The sequence below is a fragment of the Danio aesculapii genome, chromosome 6, assembly GCF_903798145.1.
Source record: "Danio aesculapii chromosome 6, fDanAes4.1, whole genome shotgun sequence".
NCBI classification, from domain to species: domain Eukaryota; kingdom Metazoa; phylum Chordata; class Actinopteri; order Cypriniformes; family Danionidae; genus Danio; species Danio aesculapii.
Genome location: NC_079440.1, coordinates 16,523,724 through 16,551,243, shown reverse-complemented (window position 1 = coordinate 16,551,243; position 27,520 = coordinate 16,523,724). Strand labels below are relative to the sequence as shown.

General features: G+C 35.2%; 1 protein-coding gene across 1 annotated transcript in view; it reads right to left on the bottom strand.

The window, feature by feature from the left end:
• Positions 1–4,501: 4,501 nt before the first annotated feature.
• The window catches only part of asic4b (acid-sensing (proton-gated) ion channel family member 4b), a 65,942-nt gene continuing 42,923 nt past the window's right edge, over positions 4,502–27,520 (bottom strand). The window contains exons 2-10 of the mRNA XM_056458996.1: positions 19,204–19,348; positions 16,296–16,423; positions 15,871–16,024; positions 13,751–13,804; positions 10,663–10,816; positions 9,035–9,126; positions 5,629–5,708; positions 5,363–5,542; positions 4,502–5,218 (exon numbers count right to left, since the gene is read on the bottom strand). Of these exons, the coding sequence (XP_056314971.1) occupies positions 5,117–5,218; positions 5,363–5,542; positions 5,629–5,708; positions 9,035–9,126; positions 10,663–10,816; positions 13,751–13,804; positions 15,871–16,024; positions 16,296–16,423; positions 19,204–19,348 (1,089 nt within the window). The 3' untranslated portion in view covers positions 4,502–5,116. The remainder of the gene's footprint in view (positions 5,219–5,362; positions 5,543–5,628; positions 5,709–9,034; positions 9,127–10,662; positions 10,817–13,750; positions 13,805–15,870; positions 16,025–16,295; positions 16,424–19,203; positions 19,349–27,520) is intronic.

Here is a 27,520-nt window from a genome sequence, read left to right as displayed (position 1 = left end):
GGACCACTGTTATTGTTACTGCATTGAAATCATTGGAGGATCTGTGTGAAGTCCTGTTACAAAACAACTTTTATTCACCAAATACTTCCACAGTAATTCGCAGAACTGCATGATGTCCACCATGATGGAGCCGCCAGACTTGAGCTGGTGTTACAAAGTTCATACAAAGTGACGTTGATGAAACATGAAAGGCGTTGATGCTTTAAGCCCACTAGATGGCGGTAAAAGCAGATCTATTTCCCCTTGAAGTGTCGTCTTGCTCTGTGGAATTTCTGCATATTCCATCTGAAGACTGCTTTCTTTGAAACATCATTTAAAGGGATAGTTCACTCAAAAATACAATTCTTTCATTGTTTAATCGCCCTTCACTTGATCAAAATTCATTTGAGTTTCTTTAATTTGTTGAACACAAAAGGAGATATTTGAAGAATGCCAGGCCCGTAGCCAACCTGGTGAAAGGGGTGGTTCTTTTTTAGTTTTTGCAGTTATTGGCCTCATTTTCTATTCACTTATCAGATTTAAATAGGACAATTTAGTGACATTTTAAGAATTTTTTAGCTGGATTAGCTTGTTGGGTGGTCATCATAATCACACTTTTTGATGTACTAAAAATGTAAATATTTTATAAATTAATATGAATAAATACATATTTTTTAAAACTCTAATTTATCACATTGTATATCTGAAAAAAAATCGCAATCTGTTAAAGTTTAAAATTAAAATCTGTAGTCGTTTGTATTTTATTAGGAAAATAAACTGGCCAGCACACTCAAATTTCTTAAGTCAGAATTTGGCCATTTGAATACACAATAACCACAACAACAGCAATAATAATAATAATGCTCACGATTTTTCTACCCTGATTTTTTTGTTAAAAAAGTACATTTTAAAATTCATGGATAACAATAGCCAAATTAATTAATTCATTCATTTACTTTTCGGCTTAGTCCCTTTATTAATCTGGGGTCACCACAGCAGAATGAACCGCCTAGCCAAATTAATATTCTAATTAATTTTAATATGGGCTGTTTTTGGTGCTTTATACCTTTTTATTGGTCATTTTTTTGCTTCAAAAGTTACTTGTATAATGTTTTCTCTATTTAACAACAATACAGTATGTCAGTAGTGAAAGATGACTTCACTTACGTCAGATTGTATGTTTTCCTGCACAGCTGGATGTTGGACTCATGAAAATATTTGTTAGCATTGGCCAAAACTGATTAGCTGAAGTCACACCGAAGCGGCAGCCAACAGAGGATTCTGCTTGGTCTTAAAGCCTTTTTTGATGGGTTAATTTCGCAACTTATAATGGCGTAGTAGTCTAAATACGTCAAATGAGCTCATTTATGGGACAAACTCTGGACCTTTGTCAGTGAGGGTGCATGGGCCTTCTAAACCACCCGGACCTCCCCTGGCTATGGGTCCGGATTGCTGGTTGCTGGCACCTACAGTATTGGCTTACATTGACTTCCATAACAAACAAATTGAATGTAGTTGTAGTCAACTTAATTTGTATGTTTAAATTCAGCCTATACATTGTTTGCAACCACTTACCTTAAAAAAAAAAAGTGTAAATCCAATGAATCTTTTTTTTTCAGTGCCTTTTTTGTCTTAGCTATGGATGTCAATGGGTCCCAGCAACCAACATTCTTCAAAATATCTTATTTTGTGTTCAAAAGAAGAAAGAAACTCAAAAAGGTGTAAAACCATACATTGTAAAATCGATTAGATTTTAGATATTTTAGTTTAATTTTACTTAAAAACATGAGTAAACTCATTGCCTTAAAGGGCACCCATTTTACCCCTTTTTCAGGATTTAAAATAAAAAACATTTTTTTGTCTCCAGAATGTGTCTGTAAAGTTTCAGCTCAGAACACCCATCAGATTATTTATTAGACGTTTCAGAATATTGGTATTTTCTGCTCTGAGCACAATGTAGCTGTTTTTGTTGCCTGTGCCTTTAATGCTATAGTTCTCCCCATCCACCGTTCTCACGTGTCTGTCAGAGTGTGCCTCAATCTCCGGCTGCATCAGATAAACAGCACAGTGACAGACATGAAGGAAGCAGATCTCACGTAACCTTTGTGTGAAATACTACACGCAATGTCACACACAATGTCGTTACAAAGTACATCACACACACAGAGCACGCGAGTTTAACATTGTACACGTGTTTTTGCACGCTAACATGACGGGATACACGTGAATATCCACTGCTGTATGGATAACCGTTATGTTAATGTACAAAATGCCAGATTTAACGTCCACAAACCGGGATTGAAGCGTCTTCTTTTATAAATGGACTAACATGCAACTGTGGTGATAAAGACGGTAAAATTGCTGTAATTCATTACAAACATGCACTGTTTAAAAAACGTTCACATTTGATGATGATTGATGATCACAGAGAGCTGAACAGATCTTTTTATCCCAGTTGCTTTGCGCACGTCCTGTCTTGTTGAAATGATTATATGCGTTACTACGGAGACATGTTAATATGCGGCTGTCTGTCAATTCAGTGGGTGGAGAAACCGCAATCCTACGTCACGTTGCGGTGGGCCTCAAAATGGGAGAGATTTGGATCCTATATTAACATCAGGAAATATAAAAAAAGAGACTCGTTGTGTTTCTATCCCCCAAATTGACTGTGGAAACACTCTACCTACACACAGCTCTGCCCAAACAGCTTCCAAAAGATGATTTTCATCATAGGTGCCCTTTAAAACAAATAAGTAAATGCATTATGCGCATAAATATAGAAATTAAGCTGTCAACTTCAAGTTACAATGGATTTACTCACTTTTTAAAGTAATGTCAAGTGGGTAAAAGCAATGGGTTTACTCACTTTTTAAAGTAATGTCAAGTGGGTAAAAGCAATGGGTTTACTCACTTTTTGTAACCAATTAAAGAGTTCAGATGCAAAAACCTCTAAGTGCCATCTGATATTTCAATAGAAAATGGCCATTATTCTCAGCCTCAATTGTTTATGTTGAGTTATTTTCAGGGCTTGACATTAACTTTTTTGTAGTTGTCCAACATTACTAGCCACTCTGCATTTTCACTGGCCACAATTTTGTTGTTGAGAAAATGTATTTTTTATGCATAAATATGACTTTAAAATGCTAAAATTACTTGATTTAGATGTTGTGTTATGTATACATGCCTCCTCATTCATTTCACTTTTTGTATATCTTGTATGACCTTGCTCAATGAGCATGACTTTTCAGAGCTCAAAATTAAGGATTTACCAAATTTATCTCTGACCACACCAAACATAAATAATTATTTCTTAGCCACACATTTTAGATGTGCCAAAACAAGCTAAATATTGCTGTATACTATACTTTTGATTTAACAAAACATTTCTTTTTTAAAAACAACAACAACAACAACAACAACAACAAAACAATTGATATTTAAAAAAGAACTATTGTCATGTATCTAAATTATGCACAGTAATCTGTCCTGACTAAAGGTCACCAGTTAAATACATATATATGTTATTGTAAAAAATGGTAATTAAACCATATTAACAAAAATAACTAAGCAAAAGAAAGCAGGTGAAAAACACACCATGTGCGATAATGAAAGGATGATCATGCGCACATATGTTCAAAGAATGTTTAAAGCGAAAGCAACAAAATCTGGAAAAACAAATCTGGAGCTCTTGAAAGCAAAAGTGCATGAGCATAACTTGTCTATTTGAAAGAGAACCGATCACATTAGTTTCTAGGCACGGTTTCTAGGCACGGTTGCTTCACGCAAGGAAACAGGAGCACGCACGCTTTTTAAACAGTCGCGCGCATCACCTCAGCTGTTATGATCATAACAGTGATCATCCTCTCATTTGGTATTCACCTGCTTTAGTTTGCACAATTATTTTTTTTAGTTGTGCTGCTTCTCAATTCTAAGATTGCATTTGCGCACATATTGGGCCGTCCTTATTGCCGAACACTGCTTTTAAGAAAACTACAATTTAAAATGTATTTTCAACCAGCCAAAGTGGCTAGTGAGAGTGTCTGTCTAACCTGCCACAGCTGAAATCTACCCGCTTTTGGCGGGTGTTAATGTCAAGCCCTGGTTATTTCACTTTGAAGACCATGAAAAGAACGAATTATTTGCCACAAAAGTGAAATTATTGAACCCACACAGGAGCCTAATAAAAAATGATCATTTTTAAAGAAAAATTCAGATGGTATTTAGAGATTTTTGCATCTGAACTCTTCAATTGCTTGTTTTTACATTGTTTGAGGGAATATTTTCATTTTTGAGTGAACTGTCCCTTTAAGAAGCAAACTTATATAAACAAGTAGAACTTGTGGTTTAAATGCTTTGTTTTGTTTAAGTGTTCTAGTGCTTTGTTTATGATCATATGGAAAAAAACTGTTATACCTTTAAATCGATCTATCGTAATCGAATGTTCTTGTATTTGAAAATAAATCTCTATCATATTTACTTTTCTTTTTTAATACAAAGGATATTATTTAGTGGTGTTGTTTTTATTTCATTAATATTATAATCTTTTTATTACTACAGATGATTTCAGAAAACCGTACTCTAGTTTTGTGTTTCAAATCTAGAGACAGACTGCTTCATTATAAGGACTTTCGCACAATGCAAAAGTTGCGTAAGACTGAAAAAGAACATAACACCTACTCACAGAGAGAGACGAGTGGTATATTTGAGCTTTTTCTCCTACTGAGAAGACTCATTATGTTATTAAGAAATGTGAACAGGTGAAATGGTGCAAGCTCTGTACATTAACAAAAGCAGAACTGCAGAGAAACCAATGTTTTCTGCACTTAACTTCGGCTCTCATTTTTTTTTTGGCCCATTTAGTTCCTGTTTGTCCAGGGTGAATTATATGCCAAATTTAAGTGGCGCCGTGGTCATTTTCTTTTATGAAATCCATGATATGTCCACCCAGAGAGAAAAAAACCCCGACAAAAACACGTGGTGACTAGCTTGAACCGGTTTCACATGAGGTCCTGGATTATGCTTTGGCTGTAGCTTTTATAAGTGAAAAAAGGAGAAAAGAAAAGCTGTACGGGATCCATCCAGGACCCCAATGTCAAGTTCTGTGATATGAAAAAAATGAACAGACAGAAGTCGTCCTTTAACAAGCAAAGTCCTGCTGTACGGCTGGTTGTGCATTGTGATGATTTGGTAGTATCGAAGTTGGATGTGCGCTGTGTGGTTGAGCCACATCATTAGCTGCCTGTTGACAAACAAATCACATCATTAATTATTAGGTGCAGTGTGTGTGTGTGTGTGTGTGTGTGTGTGTGTGTGTGTGTGTGTGTGTGCGTGTGCGTGTGTGTGTGTGTGTGTGCGTAGAATACACTTTATTTCCCAGACTCACCTTGACTTTGACTTCTTCAAACCTGACAGTAGCTATAGCTCCGGCAGTTAGCTGAGCTTTCAGGTTCTGCTCCCGAAGGTTCTTGGTTCTCTGGATCTGCTCTTGGATCAAGTTCCGTTGGTTCGTTTGTTTCTGGCTCTTCTTTGGTTTTAGAAGTTGCTTGACTTTGTTTTTGACTACCTATTTAGGCAAAGATTAAAATGTTGTGTATTTGTTTGTTTATTTGAATGTCACATGACCGTCTTTTCTCAATGAAGTGAAGGTACCTCATAGATGTAGTCGAGTATTTCCAGTATGGTAAGAATACTGGCTCCAATGAAGAGCCCCATCTGTCCACCAATGTCTCCTGAAAATGGAAACCACACACTAAAATGCACTAAAACAACTAAAAAGTCTCAAATCAAGTTCATTCATTCATTTTCCTTCAGTTTAGTCCCTTATGTATCAGGGGTCCCCACAGCGGAATGACCCACCAACTATTACAGCATATGTATTATGCAGCGGATGCTCTTCCAGCCGCAACTCAGTACTGAAAACATTCATACACACTCACATTCACATACACTATTGCCAATTCAGTTCATCCAATTCCCTTATACCGCATATCTTTGGACTGTGGGGCCCGACCGGGACTTGAACCAATGACCTTCTTGCTGTGAGGCGACAGTCCTAACCACTGAGCCACCGTGCCACCTCTAATCAAGCTGATGTACTATAATACTAGCAAAGACTGTCACTCAACAAACACTACCTTTTATTTTATTCTTTTTAAAGTCAACCATTTTTCAGAACACAGTTCTTCTTGCAGTTTGGCACAGCATTTTATTTTACATAGTTTCATTTTCATAGTCTCCAATTAACTCATTATTACATGACTTAAAGTAGTGGTTGTCACCCAGCAAACCTGTACGATGCTTTGTCAATCCAAAAATGACCTGAAACAGGTATGAAGTGATTTCTTTTATACATTTTTTTAAGTGACAAATTTCCTTATGATGAAAAGATCCTTATGATGTTAAAAATAATGTAATATTAATATAAGAATTTATTAATATAACAATTTATATATATCTATATAAGTCATAATTATTAAATCCCCTGAATTATTAGCCCCCGCTTTTTATTTTTTCCCCAATTTCTGTTTTATTGAGTGAAGATTTTTTTCAACACATTTCTAAACATAATAGTTTTATTATTATTTCTCATTTCTAATAACTGATTTATTTTATCTTTGCCATGATGACAGTAAATAATATTTTACTTGATATTTTTAAGACACTTCTATACAGCTTAAAGTGACATTTAAAGGCTTAACTAGATTAAATAAGTTAACTAGGCAGGTTAGGGTAATTAGGCAAGTTATTGTATACTGATGGTTTGTTCTGTAAACTATTAAAAAAATAGCTTAAAGGGGCTAACAATTTTGACCTTAAAATGGCTTTTAAAATTTTTTAAACTGCTGTTATTCTAGCCTAAATAAAACAAAAAAAATATTATCAGACATACTGTGAAAATAAATGTCCTTGCTCTCTTAAACATAATTTGGGAAATATATATAAAAAAAGAAATAAATCAAAGGGGGGCTATTAATTCTGACTTCAACTATATATATATATATATATATATATATATATATATATATATATATATATATATATATATATATATATATATATATATATATATAGAATAAATATTTCACCCAAAACAATTTATCACATTTTTTCCCTCAGCAGAACAAGAATACTTTTAGCTGAACCCTTCGTCTATCTATGGTGTTTTATAAAATTCAGATTAGCCAGTAAGTCATTTTTTTAATAAAATAAAAATACAGGCAAAACTAAATTAATACTAATAATGCTCATCTGCATTTTAGATAGCTTGAGGGTTAGTGGATTAACAATTTTATAACAATTAAGTTTATGTAATCAAATGTTATTGACTAATGCAATAGTTCAGTGTTTCTCAACCATGTTCCTAGAGGACCACCAGCTCTGCACCTTTCCAGTCTCCTTAACCAAATATATCTGATTCAGATCGTCAGCTCTTTAGTAGATTCTGAAAGACCTGTAATGGGTGTGACAGATAAAGGAGATATTCGAAATGTACTGTGTTAGTGGTCCTCCAGGAATGTGGTTGAGAAACACAGCAATAGTTCACTGAAAAATAAATACTGTCAATTTAGCAAATAGTGTAAAAAGCATAAATGGGCCATCCAAAGCAGCAGATTTAACAGCAATTCTATTCGGCAAACTTTTGGATTAGTGTCAAGAACACATAGTAGTATGTTCTTTTTTGAGCATGAAAAGTCAATTCCAAAGCAAAGTTTTTCTCTAGATCTGTAAGAACCGCTTTTGAACACCTCCAAAAGACCTCCATTACAAACAATTTTAAGCCAAATCATGGTTTAATTGTCTGTGTAACACTTGTGTGTTTTAGTACTATTGTGTTTCCAGCGTAAATCCTGCTTCACAGATCTAATATGCTGATACACATGGATTTTCTTCTCCAATTGTTAAATTCACAGACATAACCAACATTATATGAACTTATAGGATTTTTTTGTGTGTATTTGACATAACTTTGTGTGTATTTGACATATCGCAAAACAACATAGTTTAAACATTTTCTGGCAATCACAATTTTGTGTGAACTCTTAAAGGAATACACTGTAAAAAAATCCTTAAATGAACGGTTTTTCATATTTTGTAACTCATGATTACAAAATATTTTGTTTTTCCCCATTTATTTATCCTTCTGAGTTGCATTATGGGACCCTGATATTTCTTCCAACAACTTTGAACATTGAAAAGTTAAAAACGTGACTTTAATCAACATTTTTAATAGTTTAAGTAAATATATTTTCTGGGTCGGTGTTGTATATGATGGTACAAAAACCTTCTAATAAACTGCCAGTATACAATGTACATTTTCTGTTATTGTACAGACTTATTTCACTATATAATATTTATTATACATTATAATATTTAAAACTAATAAAATGTCAATAAAAGTCACTTTGTTAAACTGTAGAGTTGAATTTTTAACATCAAATTTTGACAGAGCAGAGTTCAACGTCCCATTAAGCAATTCACAACGACAATACTGTTAATTAACATACATTTTTTTCAGTGTAGTCACTTAAAAACAATATCAGAATTGATGCAGAATCAATTTCTTGAACAATTTTTCACCATTGCTTTAGAGCCGGGGTGTCCAAACTTGGTCCTGTAGAGTTTAGCTGCAAACCCTAATTACTAGATATACTAGAAATCTCCTGGCAGGGTGTTGAAGCAAGTTAGAGCTAAACTCAGCAGGACACTAGCCCTCTAGGACCAAGTTTGGACACCCCTGCTCTAAGCCCACTAATCATTTTTGAAAGGGGGTCGGGGGCAGCTGCTTATTTGCATTTAAAAAGACACACACAAACAGTAATTTTGGATTTCTCCCAAAAGGGGGCATCAGAAGAACTATAAATGAACAATAAATGAGACGCTTTTTTGAACTGAATCTTCCCAAACACATTCTGTAGGACCTAGGATTTGTATTGCATTGTGTAAAAAGCGCATAATAGGAGTCCTTTATTCGTTTTCTTGACAAGGTGGACAAGCTGCATCCCAAATAACTGTAATGTTTGTAGCATAGATGTTCATGTTAAGTTTGCAAACCTACCCAACAGACCAGCGATGTCGTATGCTTTCTTCTGCTCTATCGTTTCATAGTTAAGGGCCTCAAAGAAAATATCCAAGATGAGAAAGTTGTCTCTGCACAATGAAAAGTTTATTCAAATGATTAATTCCCTGCAGGGAAACAGTATACAGTAAGTCCATTATTAGCTGTGTTAAGGAAAGAAAAGGATTAGCACCAAAACGGTTAAAAACATAATAATTAGTGGAAACCTCAGAATTTCATTTCGCAGCAGTCTATAAAAATATTTTTTTTTTCTATTATTGAGCCAGTGAATGGAGGACCACAATTACATTTTTCATCCTATTATATAACTGACACAAGCGAGCCTGCAGTTTGAACAATAGCAATCCTGCTTTAGTTATTAGCAAAGTCTGAGAGAATTTGAAAAACAAGCATATTTTGCATAAATAAATACATAAATAAAAATGCCTGCATGTATACTTGCAGAAGCATATTTAGTTTGTTTGATCTGTTTGAGGCTCTTAACGATAATGCTGAAATATGTAATAGGTAAATATGTGGAATATGTATGTCAAGCAGCAGAATGAAAACTGCCCCTCAGACTGTATACTGTGGCGCCAACCTGATTTCACCAAGTAGGACATGTTCATGGATTTACATCTATGTTGATCCTGGAACAACATTTCAATCAGCCAGTAAGAATTAAGGGATACATTTACAGTTTACTGTATGTTAAGTTTAGGTTTACGGCTAGGTTTATGAACTTTTACATGATTGTTATCCAACTAATATTCCCCTCTGATTTAGGGAGTAGTTTACAGTTATGGTTGGGTTTAGGCGTAGGAAATAAACACGGATTACATTTTAAACAAACAAGATGTTCTAGGATCAACATAGATCATACTTGGCAAAATCATGACGTGTGTGTGGTCATTAGTCTTATGTTGCAATGGAATATATATTTTGCCAATAGATAAAAACCCATTTTATACTGTAAGTCTAAATTAACGATTTTTATTTTATTCCAAAAATCATGAAAAAGTTTAGTAGAAATTCCAATGCAATCTCATGGCAATTCATAACCTCTTGATTTAGTGGCTAATTCGTATGAAATCGTACAATCTCAATCATAAAGTTTGGTATGATTTGTTCATCCCCCAATGACGGTTGGGTTTAGGGGTGGGGTTTGGCACCATGCCTCTTTTTAAAAATTGTACATTTTCGTACAAGTGAACTTGTACGAATTCGTACAGTTAGCTACTAAACTGACAAAACGTAAAATTGCTACGTTTACTCAAGAAACCTAACTAGTTTACAAATTCAGTTATGTGTAATAAAATAAAATGACACAGAAAAAAAAGTATTGAATACATGAAAAAAGGGAGGTGTAGAAAGGCAGTGAAAGCCCAGACAGCAGCTGAAATCTCTTAGTAGTTCTCCAGCAACCCTCTGCTCTTCGTCACTGTATTTAGATTTTTTTTAGCCTTCAGATTAAAGATAATACTTTTTTTTATCTTCGACAAATATTGTCCAATTTCAACAAACCATACATCAATGGGAAGCTTATTTATTCAGCTTTTGTGTGATATATAAATTAAAAAAAAGGCAATTATGCCTGCATTTGTGGTCTATTTATGCATCAGACTCACCTGATGTACTCCTCCGACTTCTGGTACTTGCGGGAAAGGTAGCGAGCAGAGCCTCTGCTGGGGATTTTAACCATAGAGAGCTCTTTCCCATACCGGGTCAAATTACAGGGTGTCTCACAGGGACATGAGTCACCCGTGCTCTTCTGGAGTGAAGCTGCGGAAATGGACAAAGAATTTTAATGAATTACACTTGGTCGGACAAGAACTGCAATGAATGGTGATGTGGCTATCGTCCACAATCAAGCTCTGAGTGTTGTTCAATGGTTTAAAATGCACTGGGGTGTTTTAAACCCTTAATTAAGTCAAATCAATGGAGTCAATGATCACTGTTTGGGAAAACTCATCATTATGTATTCATTATTCATCATTTATTAGGGGTGTGAAAAGTACAGAGAACTGTAATCAAAGTGAGTACAGGTATCGTCAAAAATTGTAAGAATCCACGTACCTACAATCAAAACAATTCTGCTGATTTACCGGTTTTTAATGAAATACTTTTCTTTTTATATTGACTTTAAAAGTTTTTTTCTTCCATTTTAATATTTTAATGTTTAAAATAACAATAATTTTAAAAGTCAAAATCTATATTTTCTCATTGTTCAGACTGTAAAATCACATGTTTTATATCTTTCTTCTGCAGAAGCTACAAAATCATACAGTGGAACTTTATCTTTTTAAACATGTCGTGATAATCAGTCAGCATTTTTAAAGTATTTCATAGTGTGTTTAATGTGGAATTTCAGCCATTATTTGGTTGCCTGAGACAAATTTTGGAAATCCTTAAAGATTCCTACAATCATGAGCTGTTCAAGTCATGTGGGATAAATACCATTTTTGTGAATTGACTACACATAAATGCCATCACAAAGTCGTTATAACGATTGAGAAACTCAAAATTTTTCTTTAACCTTTGAGTGTCTGAGTTGGGGAGGCACCATTTTTATCAGAAAACATATTTCTAAAGGTTCAATGGCTTGAAATGTTCACTGGATTTTGGTCACAACCAAAGAAATACATGAATGAAAGAAAACAAAACTAGTTTACATGTGATGCTATACGTAATAAAATGAATGACACAGGGAAAAAAAGTATTGAACACATAAAGAAAGGGAGGTGTAGAAAGGCAGTACAAATCCAGACAGCAGCTCAAATCTCTCAGTAGTTCTTTAGCAACCCTCTGCTCTTTGTCATAGTAAATTAATATTAGCTGCTTGCCTGTTTCAGTCCAACTTCATTAACAGGATGATGTAGATGAAATCAGGGTGGACATTTCAGCAAGACAATGATCCAAAACACAGCCAGTGAAACTCTCAAATGCTTTTAGAGAAAGAAAATTAAGCTGTAGAATGGCCCAGCCAATCACCTGACTTGAATCCAATATATAGAATACAAAATAAAGATCACACCTGAGCAATTCATGTGACTTCATTGTCTATATGAGAGGCGTCTTTAAGCTGCCATCATTAAACAAATCCTTTTATATAAAGTATTAAATACATTTCTGTTGTTCAGTTCTTTTTCCTTGTGTCATTCCATTGTTGTTACACATAACTAGTATTTCAGATTTTTTTGTTTTGTTTTATTTTTATGTTTGTATTGTTTGGGTTTTTACCAAAATCTGCTTAAATTTTATGTCATCAGCTCCTTTAGCAATATTTTTCCTAAGAAAAAACATGACATGTTCAGTACATATTTCTACAACTGTGTCTATCAGTGATTTATATAAACTGACGATAGCGAATTATAAATTGTCTTCCATTATATATCTTTCTATATATGGACTAGTGGGTGGAATTCATGGACACAAAATCAACTCTTGTGGTTGTCCGGGACAAAACACAACAGAATTCTTGGTTCTTTATTTTCTAATTTCTAAAGCTAATAAATCCTGCTGTATTTTCTTGTAGTTTATCAAATTTTCTTGTAATTTATCAAATTTCATCTTGCCGACGACAAAAGTATCTTGAATGCATCTGATGTCGTTATTAAAACTTGTCAACTCGTAAGTTGGGATGTCCTATCAGAACTTGAGTAAAGCATCAAATCTATGGTCTTTGACTGCTTGTTTGACATGTTGAGCAATAGCTGATTAAGGGCCGTTGTGATCAAACATTTCCTCTGATGAAATTCTGTCAGTTTATAAAGATTTTAAACAATTGTGACTTCTCTGAGTATTAAACACAATCACAAGAAACAAAAATACCAATATAAACCTGACCACTACAGATTATTATGCTGCTTTTGATAAAGCCAACATATTGTTATACTACTCTGTCCTCAAAACCAAACAAATCTCCTCCTAGGCCGTTCATGCTACAAGGCCCAAATTTGGTCAAAATGTGCCTTCTGCATTCAAGATTGTTGCTATATCTCCTCGTGCCAATCGCACATATCAAAAACAGCAATATCTCTACATCAGAACATTGTAGGGACCTGGTGATTGGCTCGTTTGACTCATGCTAGCAAATTGGACTTCCTGTGTACTATGCATCAAAGTGCAATAACAAATGCTAGAAATGCCTACTAAGTATTAGCATTTGATCAAACATGTACACGAGCGTTGCCATTTAGCAACTGCTTAGTAACCACCTAGCAATGCCATAAATATTTTAACAACTGCCTAGCAATCACTTAGCAACCGCTGTGCTTCCTGCCAACTGCCATTCCCAGTCCTAATGCAGTCCCATTGGCTTTCTCAAACCAACATCAAAGTTCTTCAACGAATGTAAGTTTATCATTGTATTCAATACAGAAGGTCTCATCCCTGTGAGAGACCCTCTGAAGGGATTAGGGCGGCCATGATTGTTTTCACTCTAAAGTGATAAATTCCACTTCAAATGCACTATAATTTTGATGTTTAGTAAAGGTAAGCTACTGAACATGTCATGGATTGATGACATCAAACTGTCTTATATGTCCATGTTTAGCATGTCTTGATTGTCTTTCAGTCTGACATTATGACAACTGGGATTTTACAGTGTGACATGGGGATCATGTTTATGCAGTCTGTAAAGCTACAATCGGAAAGGATTATTCAAAATTGTGGAGTGCGTGAGCCGCGTTTAAGATGTGTCTGTGATGATCTTACCCAAAGCCTTGTCAACACACTTGATTTTACTGGGTGCACAGATATCAGCGTCACCTGTGAAGAGATATTTAAAAAATATGTATTAAACCAGAAGGAGAGTTTATAGATTATTTACAGAAATCTCCTCCATAAAGGATTAAATCAGTGCATTCCAACACTATCTTCAACACTATATTCTAATTTAGTGGCTAATTCGTATTAATTTGCATGATGAATTTTGTACATTTTAATATGATCTGCTCATCTCCCAATGAGGTGTAGGGTTAGAGGTGGGGTTTGCTTGATGTAGTTCTTCAGGAGATTGGTCTGTGCATTCACACAGTGTATGTTTTTAAAAATTTTTTATAAACTCTGTTGTGACTTCTGTGTTAGTGTGTGTGTTCACAGCTGTGGTTTGGTTTGTTTGTTTCGGACAAAAAAAGTTGCACTTATTAACACAGCAAATACCTCAGTGCTAAACAAACACTGCTCAGGTTTGTGTTGGTCTGAATAAATTAAAGTAGGTTAAACATAGGAATCTTTCTAGTCCAGACCAACTGATTTAAGAAAGACCAGATAAAAAATGTAAGCACGCTTTTAGAATGCTCAGTTCCACCTTATTTTCTGACAGTGAAACATGCAATGTTGGGATGCATCATCCAATCTGTCAGCAGCAATAAGATCAATTGTGTGGTGGCCTGAAAATGGTAAAGTCTAGAGAGGATACAACTGCGGCTGGAAGTTAATGAGAGGTATTTATATTGATAGAATTACTGTAATAGAATAATGACTGTTTTACATTACTGTGAGGGGTAGGTTAAGGGGTGATGTAGGGTTAGTAATAAAATACATATTAATAGATAATTTAATAAATAATAGACATAATTCTCATAATTACTGTTTTTACACTACTGTAAGGGGTAGAATTAGAGTTAGGTTAGGGGTAGATGTTAATAAAATACAATTAATGGGTAATTTAATTCATAATTCTCAAAATTACTTTGAGGGGTCGGTTTAGGATTGGGGTGGGGGTAGATGTTAATAAAATACAATTAATGGGTATTTTAATGAATAATATACATACTTCTCATTTTAATTACTGTTTTTACATTACTGTAAATGGTAGAATTATGGTTAGTGTTGGTCTAGATGTTAAGAAAATACAATTAATGGGTATTTTAATCAATAATATACATAATTCTCATTTTAATTACTCTTTTTACTTTACTGTAAAGGGTAGAATTACGGTTAGTGTTGGTGTAGATGTTAATAAAATACAATTAATGGGTATTTTAATCAATAATATACATAATTCTTATTTTAATTACTGTTTTTACATTACTGTAAATGGTAGAATAACGGTTAGTGTTGGTCTAGATGTTAAGAAAATACAATTAATGGGTATTTTAATCAATAATATACATAATTCTTGTTATAATTACAGTTTTTACATTACTGTGAGGGGGAGAATTAGCATTAGGCTAGGGGTAAATGTTAATAAAACACAATTAATGAGAATTTAATTATTAATGTACATAATTCTCATTATAATTACTGTTTTTACATTACTGCGAGGGGTAGAATTAAGGTTAGTGTAGGGGTAAATGTTAATAAAAAACAATTAATGGGTATTTAAATAATAAAAGACATAATTCTCATTATAATTACTGTTTTTACATTACTGTGAGTGGTCGGTTTAGGGTTGGCGTGGGGGTAGATGTTAATAAAATACAATTAATGGGTATTTTAATTAATAATATATGTAATTCTCATTATAATTACTGTTTTTACAGTACTATGAGGTTCGGTTTAGGGTTGGGGTAGAGGTAGACACTAATAAAATACAATTTTATTTTATAAAAAATTTAATAAATAAATAAATTTTATAAATAATATTTTAATTAATAATATACATAATTCTCTTTATAATTACTGTTTTTACTTTATTGTGAGGGGTAGGATTAGGATTAGGATATGGGTAGAAATACAATTAATGGGTAATTTAATAATACTATAAATAATTTATATTAATTTCCGGCCTCGGCTGTATCCCCTCTAAAAACAGCTTCACATTTGTTCTTACTGATACAGACACTTATTTTATTATGACAGCTCTCCCGCTCACATACTACAGCTCGCACCTGGCATATGCACCATCCTGCAGTTGCACTCTCTCTGCACCTGTGTGCTCTCACAGTGCAGTCTGCAAGCACTGACGCTGTAGGTGTCGTATCCTGGGATCACAGGCTCGGATGAAGCCCGACAGTTTCCCCACGGCTGTGGCAGGTACGTTAGCTAGAAAAACAGCAGACATTTAGAGAGAGAAAAACTGGCGTCTCTCTGCTTCTTTGTCTGCCTGAGTGCACCCTATGGCTGTGAAATAGCACATGCAGTCTCAATTAGAAAATATTCCAGTCAGCCTTGAAATCTGTTTGACATTTTGTAAATTAGCTCCTAATTTTAAATTTCTGAAATTCGAGAGTTGAGAACAGCCCGTTGTTGAATTCAGACGTAACAGCTTTACCAAGCAAAAAACAAGCAGGTTTTACCCCCAGTTTAAACATACCCTCTGTTCCTGGCAGGAAACAAATGTCTGAAATCCTGGTGAGACTCCGAAGCCCAGCTGGTGGATGTACGGCGGTTCATTCTGACTGTGTATCTGAACCCGAATACCTGCCTCCAGCGTGGTCTCGTCTGAAGATGGACAGATCATACTGTATTAGTAAAACTAACAGCTTGTGCAACACATTCAATATTCTATGTATAATGTTAAACAAATATTAATTAAAAATTTTAAGTTATTATTTTATATTAGTTTTTATTCAAAAGCTTGTGGTATTATTGTTTTTTTTAAGAAATCAATTGTTTTTATTTAGCAAAGACATGGTAAGTCAAATGTTACAGTAAAATTAATTTGTAACATCTGAAAAGATTTCAATTTGAAATAAATGATGATTTACAATTTGTACGTTGCGTGCATTAAAACATCCTAAAAATGTAATTATGTTACTGTTTTAAAAAATTTTAAGCAGCCTAGTTAAACAATTGTTGAACTAATTATGTACACTCACCGGCCACTTTATTAGGCTCACCTGTTCAACTGCTCGTTAATGCAAATTTCTAATCAGCCAATCACATGGCTGCAACTCAATGTATTTAGGCATGTACACATGGTCAAAATGATCTGCTGCAGTTCAAACCGAGCATCAGAATGGGGAAGAAAGATGATTTAAGTTACTTTGAACATGGAATGATTGTTCGTGCCTGATGGGCTTGTCTGAGTATTTCAGAAATTGCTGATCTATCACGCACAACCATATAGAAAATATCCAGTGAGCGGCAGTTCTGTGGGCCAGATTGGTTCCAGCTGATAGAAAGGAAACAGTAACTAAAAAAAATGTTGCCTGGTCTGATGACTTTCAAATTCTGCTGCAACAGTCGGATGGTAGGGTCAGAATTTGGCATCAACAACATGAAAGCATGGATCCATCCTGCCTTGTATCAACGGTTCAGGCTGGTGGTGGTGGTGTAATGGTGTAGGGGATATTTTCTTGGCACGCTTTGGGCCCAGTAGTACCAATTGAGCATCGTGTCAATGCCACAGCCAACCTAGTATTGTTGCTGACCATGTTCATCACTTTATGATCACAGTCTACCCATCTTCTGATGGCTACTTCCAGCAGGATAATGCGCCAGTCTGAGTAAAATCATCTCAGACTGGTTCCTTGAACATGACAATGAGTTCACTGTACTCAAATGGCCTCCACAGTCACCAGATCTCAATCCAATAGAGCACCTTTGGGATGTGGTGCAACGAGAGATGCGTCAGCAATCTCAAATCTGCAGCAACTGTGTGATCATGTCAATATGGACCAAAATCTCTGAGGAATATTTTCAGTACCTTGTTGAATCTATGTCATGAAGGATTAAGGCAGTTCTGAAGGCAAAAATGGGTCCAACCCGGTACTAGTAAAGTGTACCTAATAAAGTGGCTGGTGAGTGTATATTTCATGTGTTTTAAATTTTTACAGCCAATTTTATTTGTTTCGTTCTCAAAACATATTTATGGTTTAAATGTTAATTTTCGATCTAATTAATAAAAAAAAAACATATTTTACACACATCAGATTTATATGCATTAATTAAACACATCAAAATTTTCAAGTTATTCTAACTGGACCAAATTAAGTAGTTTCAAAGTCATTTTATTTGGTTTAATTAATTTAAATTCATGTATTTTATTGTGATGTTGATAAGTTGATGTTGATATGTAACAAATAATTCTGCTTATGTTTAGACATAATTATTAAACTTTACATTAAGTGTTCATTTCAGTTAATAATAATAATAATAATAATAATAATAATATTTTTTTATTTATATAGTGCCTTTCCAGAGTTCAAGGACACTTTACAATGAATGTAACAAAAAGAGATAGTACAAACAAACATTGAAAGAAACAATAGGTAGAGACAACATTAGGTTCACAAACATACAAGAAGTCAGACATTATTAACTGAACAGAAGTGAGCTCGGTAGAGAGTTCCAAAGTTTGGGTGCAATGATACTAAATGATCTGCACCCCATTGAAGAGAGACGGTATCGAGGGACAGCTAGAAGAACAGAGTCAGAGGAATGTAGTGAGTGAGTTGGGATGTAGGGGACAAGCATGTTGTAAAGATAAGAGGGAGCTAGGCCATTTAAGGATCTAAATGCAAGCAGGACAATTTTGAATTTAATACGGTATGCAACTGGGAGCCAATGGAGGTCATATGAGCAGGACATTTGGTATGAGTAAGTATTCTAGCCACAGAGTTTTGAATAATTTTATAATAAGTTAATGTTTAGAATGACTAATGTTAACTGGACTGTACTGGAAAAAAGTCCAGATTAGGAACAGAAGTGGTCACACTTTACTTTGATTGTCCGTTTGATGATTTTAAGCTACATTACATCTATATGCCAACTAATTCTCATTAAATTATAAGTAGACTGTTAGGTTGGGGTTAGGGTTAGTGTAAATTGACATGTACTTGTAAAGTTTCTTATAGTCAGTTAAATGTCTGTTGAAAGAGCATATCAACAGATATTAAGCAGACAGTCTACTGGACCATCAAAATAAAGTGTTACCAAAACAGTACATTTTTTTAATAATATTTTGAAGACCTGAATTGTATGAACATAAAGCAAATTTTGTAGAACTAAATACTTAATAACAATAAGCTGCTTGATTTTTTTTACAGTGTATCAAACTGTTAACAAGCACATGTTAAATCTTCAAGTCAGTACTTGAAGTGAAGCCGAAAAAACTACAAATCTTACCCACCCAACACTTTGATCACTTTATATTTTGAAATTGACATTATACAAAACAATCAAGCATATGAAAGTAAAATAATAAAATATTTCAAGGTCATTTGCGTTAGAATCAATATCTGAGATAAAAAATGGTATCAGTTCTACAAGTCACTCACTGGTTTCTCTCCAGATGGGCAGATACTCGTCTTGCTGAATATCCAGCATCATCTCCAGGCCGTTTCCTGTACCGCCTTGCCTTACACGCTTGGGTGACGTCTTGTTTCCATTAAACGTGTAACATTTCCCATATCGTGTGTAAACCTGTAGACCACAATCACAAACATAAATTAGAGATATTTGCACTGCTGAAAACACCTGCACTCCTCAGCCTAGTCCTCACACACACACACACACACACACACACACACACACACACACACACACACACACACACACACACACACACACACACATAAGGATCTTCATACAAAGGTGTTAGCGAAACGCACTTCACTCCTCTCAGACTTCCTAACCACACCAGCACCTTATAATGTATCCATTATCGAAACTGCAGATCTTTTTCTTATTTTGATTCCCTGTCTTTCTTCCAACAGGTAAGACTTGCTTACACATTACATTGAATAAAAGAGGGTATATTACATCTAAAAGTGACATTTGTGTTCCATAAAACTCCCCCAGTTTAGTCATTTCAAAACTTTTTCATCCACATTGAAACTCTTAAAAAAAACAAATATTAAATATAATCATACTGAACCTAAAAAAATGTCTGAAAGCATACTGAGATGATGTGAGGTATCAGTTGCTATTTAAAAGTCCCATGAAAATAAAATAAATTTTTTTAGATGTTAGAACCATATTGTTAGTTTTTAGGATATCTATAAGCTAGTGCGCTCCAAAACACTGACAGAATTGGCGTTTAGAAGATATAAAACTGATATAACCTGTAAAGCTTGTAGTCTGTCACTTCCACCTAAATGGATCAACGGTTTTATTCATGTCACCTCATACTTCAGTTTCTCGTCAAATCTTGACCAATCAAATGCTCTCTAGTATCTGACATGCCCCGCCCCCTTCAAGACGCTTATCATTTGCTTTTTATTTGATGCTCATGTTTCGGTTGAGACTATGTCATAAAATTGTGTTAAAATGCATATTTCGAAGCACATCACGAGACTTTTTAAACCTGCTTTTCTGGTTCAGGGTCACTTTTAGGGATATTTTTTTGAAAATTGACCAATTTCCATTAAACATTTTCAATTTGCAGTTTCGGTTTGTGCAACTTGAAGAGTAATGGAAACACATAAAGCATGATCATCTACATTGATTTGGGAGCATTCATTAATTTTCCTTCAGCTTAGTCCCTTATTTTTTTAGGGGTCGCCACAGCAGAATGAAATGCCAACTTTTCCGGCATATATTTTACACAGCGGATGCCCTTTCAGCCCCAACCCAGTATTGGGAAAACACCCATACACACTCAAATTCACTCTCACAGATGCACTCATACACGATGATTCCACACAGAAATGCCAACTGGCCCAGCCAGGATTCAGACCAGCTAACCACTGGGCCACCCTGCTGCCACAAGATTGTGTTTAGTAAATCTCATAAACTTTAAATATGAAGTAACTCCGGAAATTCTCTCCGTAATTTGTGAAGTAACCCCGGCATAGCTCTCTTCAGTTCAGCATAACTAACAATCCCACAAAAACAGCTGTCATTATCACAAAACTATTAATTAGCTTATCATCTGATTAAATCAATTTCGATATTAGCTGTGATTTTCATTGCTTGTCAGTGTACTGAAACACTGTGTAGTAAATGCTGCTCTATCAGAAAGCATGTGCTGGAGGGTTTGGACACAAAACAAGGGGCAGGGGTTAGGGCACAGGTGTCAAACTCAGTTTCTAGAGAGTCGCAGCTCTGCACAGTTTAGTTACAACCCTAATTAAACACCTGATCAAACTAATTGAGTCCTTTAGGCTTGTTTAAAACCTACAGGTACAGGCGGCCCTGCAGGAACTCAGTTTGACAAGGGTTAAGGGGGTACAGTCTAGACCAGATATGCGGCCGGCCGGAAGTACGTTATGCATATCAATGTAGCAGCATTCTTTATGACACTGTATAACAATAATTATTATTTTTACAGCACTGTGACAGTTGGGTTTAGTGGGGGCAGGCATTAAAAAAATAATTTTATTGGGTAATTTAATAGATAGCATAAATAATATTTTGTACAACTACTGTTTTTACATTACTGTTATGGTTGGGTTTAGGGTTGGGGTAGACGTTAATGAAATACAATTAATGGGAAATGTAATAAATAATAAAAATAATTCTCGTTAACTTCCGGCTGCAACTATATCCGATCTAGCAACAACCGGCTAATTGAACTTGTAATTCATTCATTAATTTTCTTTTTGGCTTAGTCCCTTTATTAATCTGGGGTCGCCACAGCGGAATGAACCGCCAACTTATCCAGCATTTGTTTTATGCAGCAGATGCCCTTCCAGCTGCAACGCATAACTGGGAAACACATACACACTTATTCACACACACATACACTACGGACAATTTAGCCTACCCAATTCACCAGTACCGCATGTCTTTGGACTGTGGGGGAAACCCACGCGAACAAAGGGAGAGCATGCGAACTCCACACAGAAACGACAACTGACCCAGCGGAGGCTCGAACCAGTGACCTTCTTGCTGTAAGGCGACAGCAGTACCCACTGCACCACTGCGCGTCGCCTGAACTTGTAATTATCCGAAGAATTCACAATAAAATATTAAAATGTTTATCTGCCTCCTACGTCTTTGAAAAATCACCATTGATTTATAGCCCATCCTTAAAAAAAACTCAACTTTTGCATGAGAGAAGCATCTTACGAAGGGCCAAATGTCGAGAAAGGACATTGAAATGTATGTGGTAATTGGTGTAGATGTAGCTTGAGGTTCTCCGACAGGGAACTCCAGATGCCTCAGATTCAGATTTTTGCAGAAGAGCTTTGAAGCAAAGCCCAAAGGAAACTCTTAAGCACCTTTTACTCCCAGCTCAAGCCTCCACCTACGCCTTCCTCTCTCTCTCCTGATGACAAAAATAATATTATGAACTTCCAAGTACTCCCACATCACACTGCTGCTCTACTCCCTTCATAGCTGCTAGAATCAAGTTCAACACACTTTTTTGCAGTAAAACCTTGCAGTCAATGGCCAGTCCCCATCCATGCAGACCTACAACTTGACTTTTATCTTGAATTGTGTCCTGTTTTGTGTGTGTGTGTGTGTTTTTTATAAGAACTTCTCTTCCACCAGACAGATTTGCAAATTGCAAGCACGCCATCTGTTGATAACAATGGTCTCTTACAAGATGCTAAAGCAATTTCGTGAGTTGATCTGGATATAAGAGCGTCTGCTAAATGCCTTGAATGTAAATGTAAGCCAACACTTTTCCTTCTTCAAAAGACCAATTTAGCCTGTTGCGAACAGCTTTCGCATTTTGCAAAATACTGTGCACATCTGTCACTCAAACACAGATTTTCAGATAAACACAACACGCGAGACATCAATTATTTTATATCTCCCCAGTATAGCAGCAATTTTGCCAGTGTCAGGCCGATTATTTATTTATTTCAATGCGTGAATCCTTTCCCTCAGAGAAAATACAATGCTCGCGTGAAGAAGAAGCCTTCCCACAAATCATCCTGATAACAGAAATAGAGGAATAAAAGCCTAATGTGACCAGAGAATGATCAAGGAACAGATGTGGCGGATAGAAAAGCCTCCATTATGCAAATGTACACAAACCATGTATATTCACATGACTGGCAGTCTTTTTGTATAAGACCTATACAAGTCTTACAGTCTAATTGTATAAGACTGCATACATTTGGCGTATAATATATTTGTTTATATGATATGTATAATAAATTACAATAAACAACACAATTCTAATCAGAAGCCCTAGAAAAGGATTACACGCATTTAACCTTCGACCATTCACCAGATTCCGTCGTTGGACTGACAGAATGGAATCTTACAATCATGTTAGGTCGTATCATGATTTATATTTTTCATCCTTAAGACTTAAGATGATACAGCATTTTATTAAGATCTTAAGATCTTATATCTTTTTATTAATTAACAGTTTGCCCAAAGCTACAAGCAGAAGAACATTGCTTAAATGCCTGTGGCCACACATGATCACTTCACCAATGCAAATGTCACTAACAACATCAAACTCTCCCAGTAATGAAAAACAAACATGAAACTTGTTTTAAATAATGTCAAACATGTTTCGTAGCACTAACATTAGACATAACAAATTGTTTTCATTTCAGAAATGTACTGTATGCAATTTCTAATTACGGCTTTATTTATAACCTATAATAAGGGAAGAGTATTTGTTTGGGATTGCTTTGCCAACATTAAAATGGCTTTGTAAACTTTTTAAACTGCACAGCAAATGTTGATTTGGATTTTAATAAATGGTCACTTGCCCCTTTTCTTTGAAATGGTTTTAGGTTTAAATCAGATTGACTTCGCTAATATTACTTAGTAAACATTGTTTTTTCTGCTGCTCATATGTGAAACTGTAAATGTAAATCTACTAATATTTACAATAATTATAATAAGAAATTAACAATAATTAGATTTAGTTCAATTCAAATGCAAGTTACAGTGTAGCTTTAAATTTGACAGATGACATTTTAAGACATTTAAGGACCCGCGGGGACCCTGGGATATTATGAAAAATGGATTTTGTTCCTATCCACTGCCTTTGACGAGTAATCAGCCACATGACAAATGTTACCAGCAAGTAAGTGCCCACAAGCTAAGATGGCAGCATACAGGTCACATACCTCTAAGGGGCCTGCCATTGCTGGCCAGCTGCCATTAAGATGAATGGGAATGTTAATGGAAAACAGCATCTGCAGGCATTATAGACTTCCTAAGACAGAGCATGTGAAATTTGTACAATGATGTTTCATTATTTAAAGTACTGCATTCTTTATTTAACAATGTCTAGTGTAACTTGTGTTTGAGAGTGTACTGTAAGTGTGAATGGATGAACTAAATTGGCTGTAGTGTATGAGTGTGTGAATCTGTGCATCTACTGTATGTGCGGTGGGGTGTTTCCCAGCATGGAGTTGGGCTGTGGCTGGAAGTGCATCTGCTTCATAAAGCATATGCCAGAATAGTTGGCTCCAAGGATTTTACATAGATTTTCAACCAGGTTTAGATAAGGATTCTGGACTGGCCATTTTGTTATTTCAATGTTTTCTGTTTCAAGGAACCTGTTTTACTGTGTGGCAGGGCTCATTGTCTTGCATGAAAATTGCTGGCTGATTAAGTGAGGAATGTAGAGAAGGAACTTCTGATAATATTTGAATAAAATATTGAAGGAATTAATGTATTTATATAGCACTCTTAACTTGTACTGCTAGTCAGTTGACGAAAAGCCTTGGTATACATTAAACAAAGTTCTTTTCTTGTCCTTCATTTGAGAGCAACAAAAGTTTGAAACAACTAGGTGTTGGTATACTGTTTTCGATTGTTGTGTTCGCACATACAACGATGGTGGCTTTAAAAAAAAAAAGAACAGTTTCATGAGCATACGGAAAACTGCCTTCTCCATTAGAAGTGTCATCACAGTAAGTCACATCTTTTATCTTTGCATTGTTTTGTATTTGCCATGGTCAGACACCCAACAGCGCCACTGGTGTGCGTAAACTCATAGAAAAGATGTGGTGCAATAAGGTGTGCTTCTTGTTCAGGATGTGACCCCCTGATCGAGCAGGTGCTGATACATCTGTACCAGCTCTGCTAATCTACTCTCCAGTGTATTCATGTGGGTAGTGTTGTTGTTTTGGATGTTGTGCTTCTGTTTTATATCTGTGGGATGAGAATTTGGAGGTTCCAGAACACATCCACTGATTGCATAATCACTACAGACCAATGGTAGCCAAAACATAAAAGTTTGCTTCGGTGAGTTGTTTCGGATGGCTAAATCGAACTTAAAACCAATATAATTTGGGCAGGATTTTGTACATGATGCTGTATAATGTACAGTAATTTCAGTTTGTTCTTCAATTTTGTTTAACATATACCAGGGCCTTAACAGTTAAATTGGGTTTATTAGATTAAGACATTTACCACCAGGTGCCAGACTCTTACCTTGCATGTATGTCTTGTTATTACAATGATATTCAATCCATAACTAATAAGCGTTTTTTTGTACATTCTTTAAAAGCTTCCTTTCGAAAATCAACTAGCCGCAATCAATGCTTGAGGTTTGTAGCTTTAAACAGAGTCCCAGTGCCTCAATGTCCTGACGCTGGCTATATTAACAGTAACCTGGAGTATTTGTAAGTGTTCTGATTCTCTAATTTTGATAAGTTCTCATTCTCAGTCTCAATACTAAAATAATATAACACCTAAAGATGGTGTCACGAAGGAGGTAAACTGAGACTCTTCCAGTTAAAGAAGAACTGAAAAAACTCTTGGGAGAATATGAACTGCACAAATAATAGTAGTTTTGGATTTATTATTTTGGGCCAAGAAAATAAGACAAACAACATAAAAATAATAAGTCCTATTGGCTGACTTAAACTTGCTCAGCGAAAAGCTGTTGTTATCAAACATTGTTTACTTCACCAAGTCAGTTTAATGGTGAAAAGATTGATCGAATATGCCTATCGACAGAAGGTTTGCGAAGAAATCTTATCCTCCCATGTAAAAGTATTTTGTGGTATTTTCAAATTACAGTATTTTATTTTGATACTTGTGGCTGCTGTGTTTTGTAGTTTGTTCTGATACATGTAAAATTGAGGTATTTTATTTTAAAATACAATTCAATGTATTTTTGCCCACCCCTGCACCTCGCATTTTCAGAATGGAAAAAGCGTGTTCGCTGTAATTTTGATTTTATTCTGCTGTCCAGAGCTGAGTATGTGATAAAAGTTTCACCTTCTATCAGTTTCATCTGTCTATCAGTTTTCATATAAATGTTTCATATGTTTCAGCGGCTGATTTCTATTATGCAGAGGTTTTTTTTTCAGGGTTATTAAAAGGACAGGAAAGAGAGGCTTAACTAAAGGCTTTATCTAAAGGTCATCATACAAATGCTATCCTTGCTATGGCATTTTCAAATACTTGCCTTACCTCTAATAGCATGCTAAATAGAACACTAATTTAATGTAAACAAGCAAATATGGCAAAAATAACTTTGAGGAATGATGTACAGTATAAAGATAAAATCAGGTTATGCGCAGATCCAGAAGCGTCGGTATGAAAAACAACATGAATGATGTTTCATGTACAGTAAGTTACGCACTGATGAATGTGAAATGCATATTTCATGAGGAATCTGTTAAGTGGAGAGAGGTAACATGTGAATGTACTCCAGTGAGAAAAAACCTAGTTCAAAGAAAAAAGAGAGAAATAAACCAAGAAACAGACGCTCTTAGTATAATGGTTTAAAGAGAATTTGACAGAGCGTTTGTGTGTTTTTACATTAATGCTTTCTGACAGCAGACTTATGTGCGGTCTTTAATTGTGCCTGCGGCAATGCTTGTTATTGTTACTGAGCATGGGGTGTTTGTGAAGGTGCTGTGGACAATAAATATGAACCACAAACCCAAACATGTTCAGCGTCTGAGAAACAGATTAGCTTTTTAATTAAATTTTACTTAGGAATTAACTATTTAAAATAAAGGAATTATATTTAATTCAGTCGATAAACTAAATGACATGCATATTTGTCAGTCATATATAAATAAAACAGGTTAAATTTAATACTAAAATTATGTAGTATTAATAAAAGTAATTACCAGGTCAATATGTTATCAAACACCAATGTCATCAACAAATCCAAGCCCTTTTCTTTAAGTATATATCTTTTATGCATGACCAATACATTTAGAGATACAAAGCTCATACAATAGCTTAATTGGTATAAAATTATTTTTTTCTTTCTAATTGAGACTCCTGTCCTGTGTATGTTCATCAGCGATCGAGGACTGCAGAGATTGCTGGTGAACTACAATTCAGTCATGAACAAATCCCTTCATTCCGCTACACATACATAGGGTTTTACTTACACTGATCACACACGCAGCTGAATCCTGTCACTATAGATTGCATCTGCACCTGATTGTTACTGTGTCGCAGGCCTGGATTGGTTTATTGGGAGGACCGGGAGAATTCCCGTTTTTTTTTTTGCCCTCGAGGGCCGGTGTCCCTATTGCTGTTTGTACTCTCAGCAGTCGTACTTTTTTCATTTATTTATTTATTTGACCATAGCCTCACTCTTTTTATTCATTATTATGCCGCAGTTCCGCTCTGTTTATTTATTTCCTCGTAGCCCCGTGAACAAAATGCAGCCTGCAGGTTAACGATGACGTAACTATCATTCGACCCCAAACAGCGGCACCTTAGTGAATATAAGAATTCTAATAATTAATATTAATG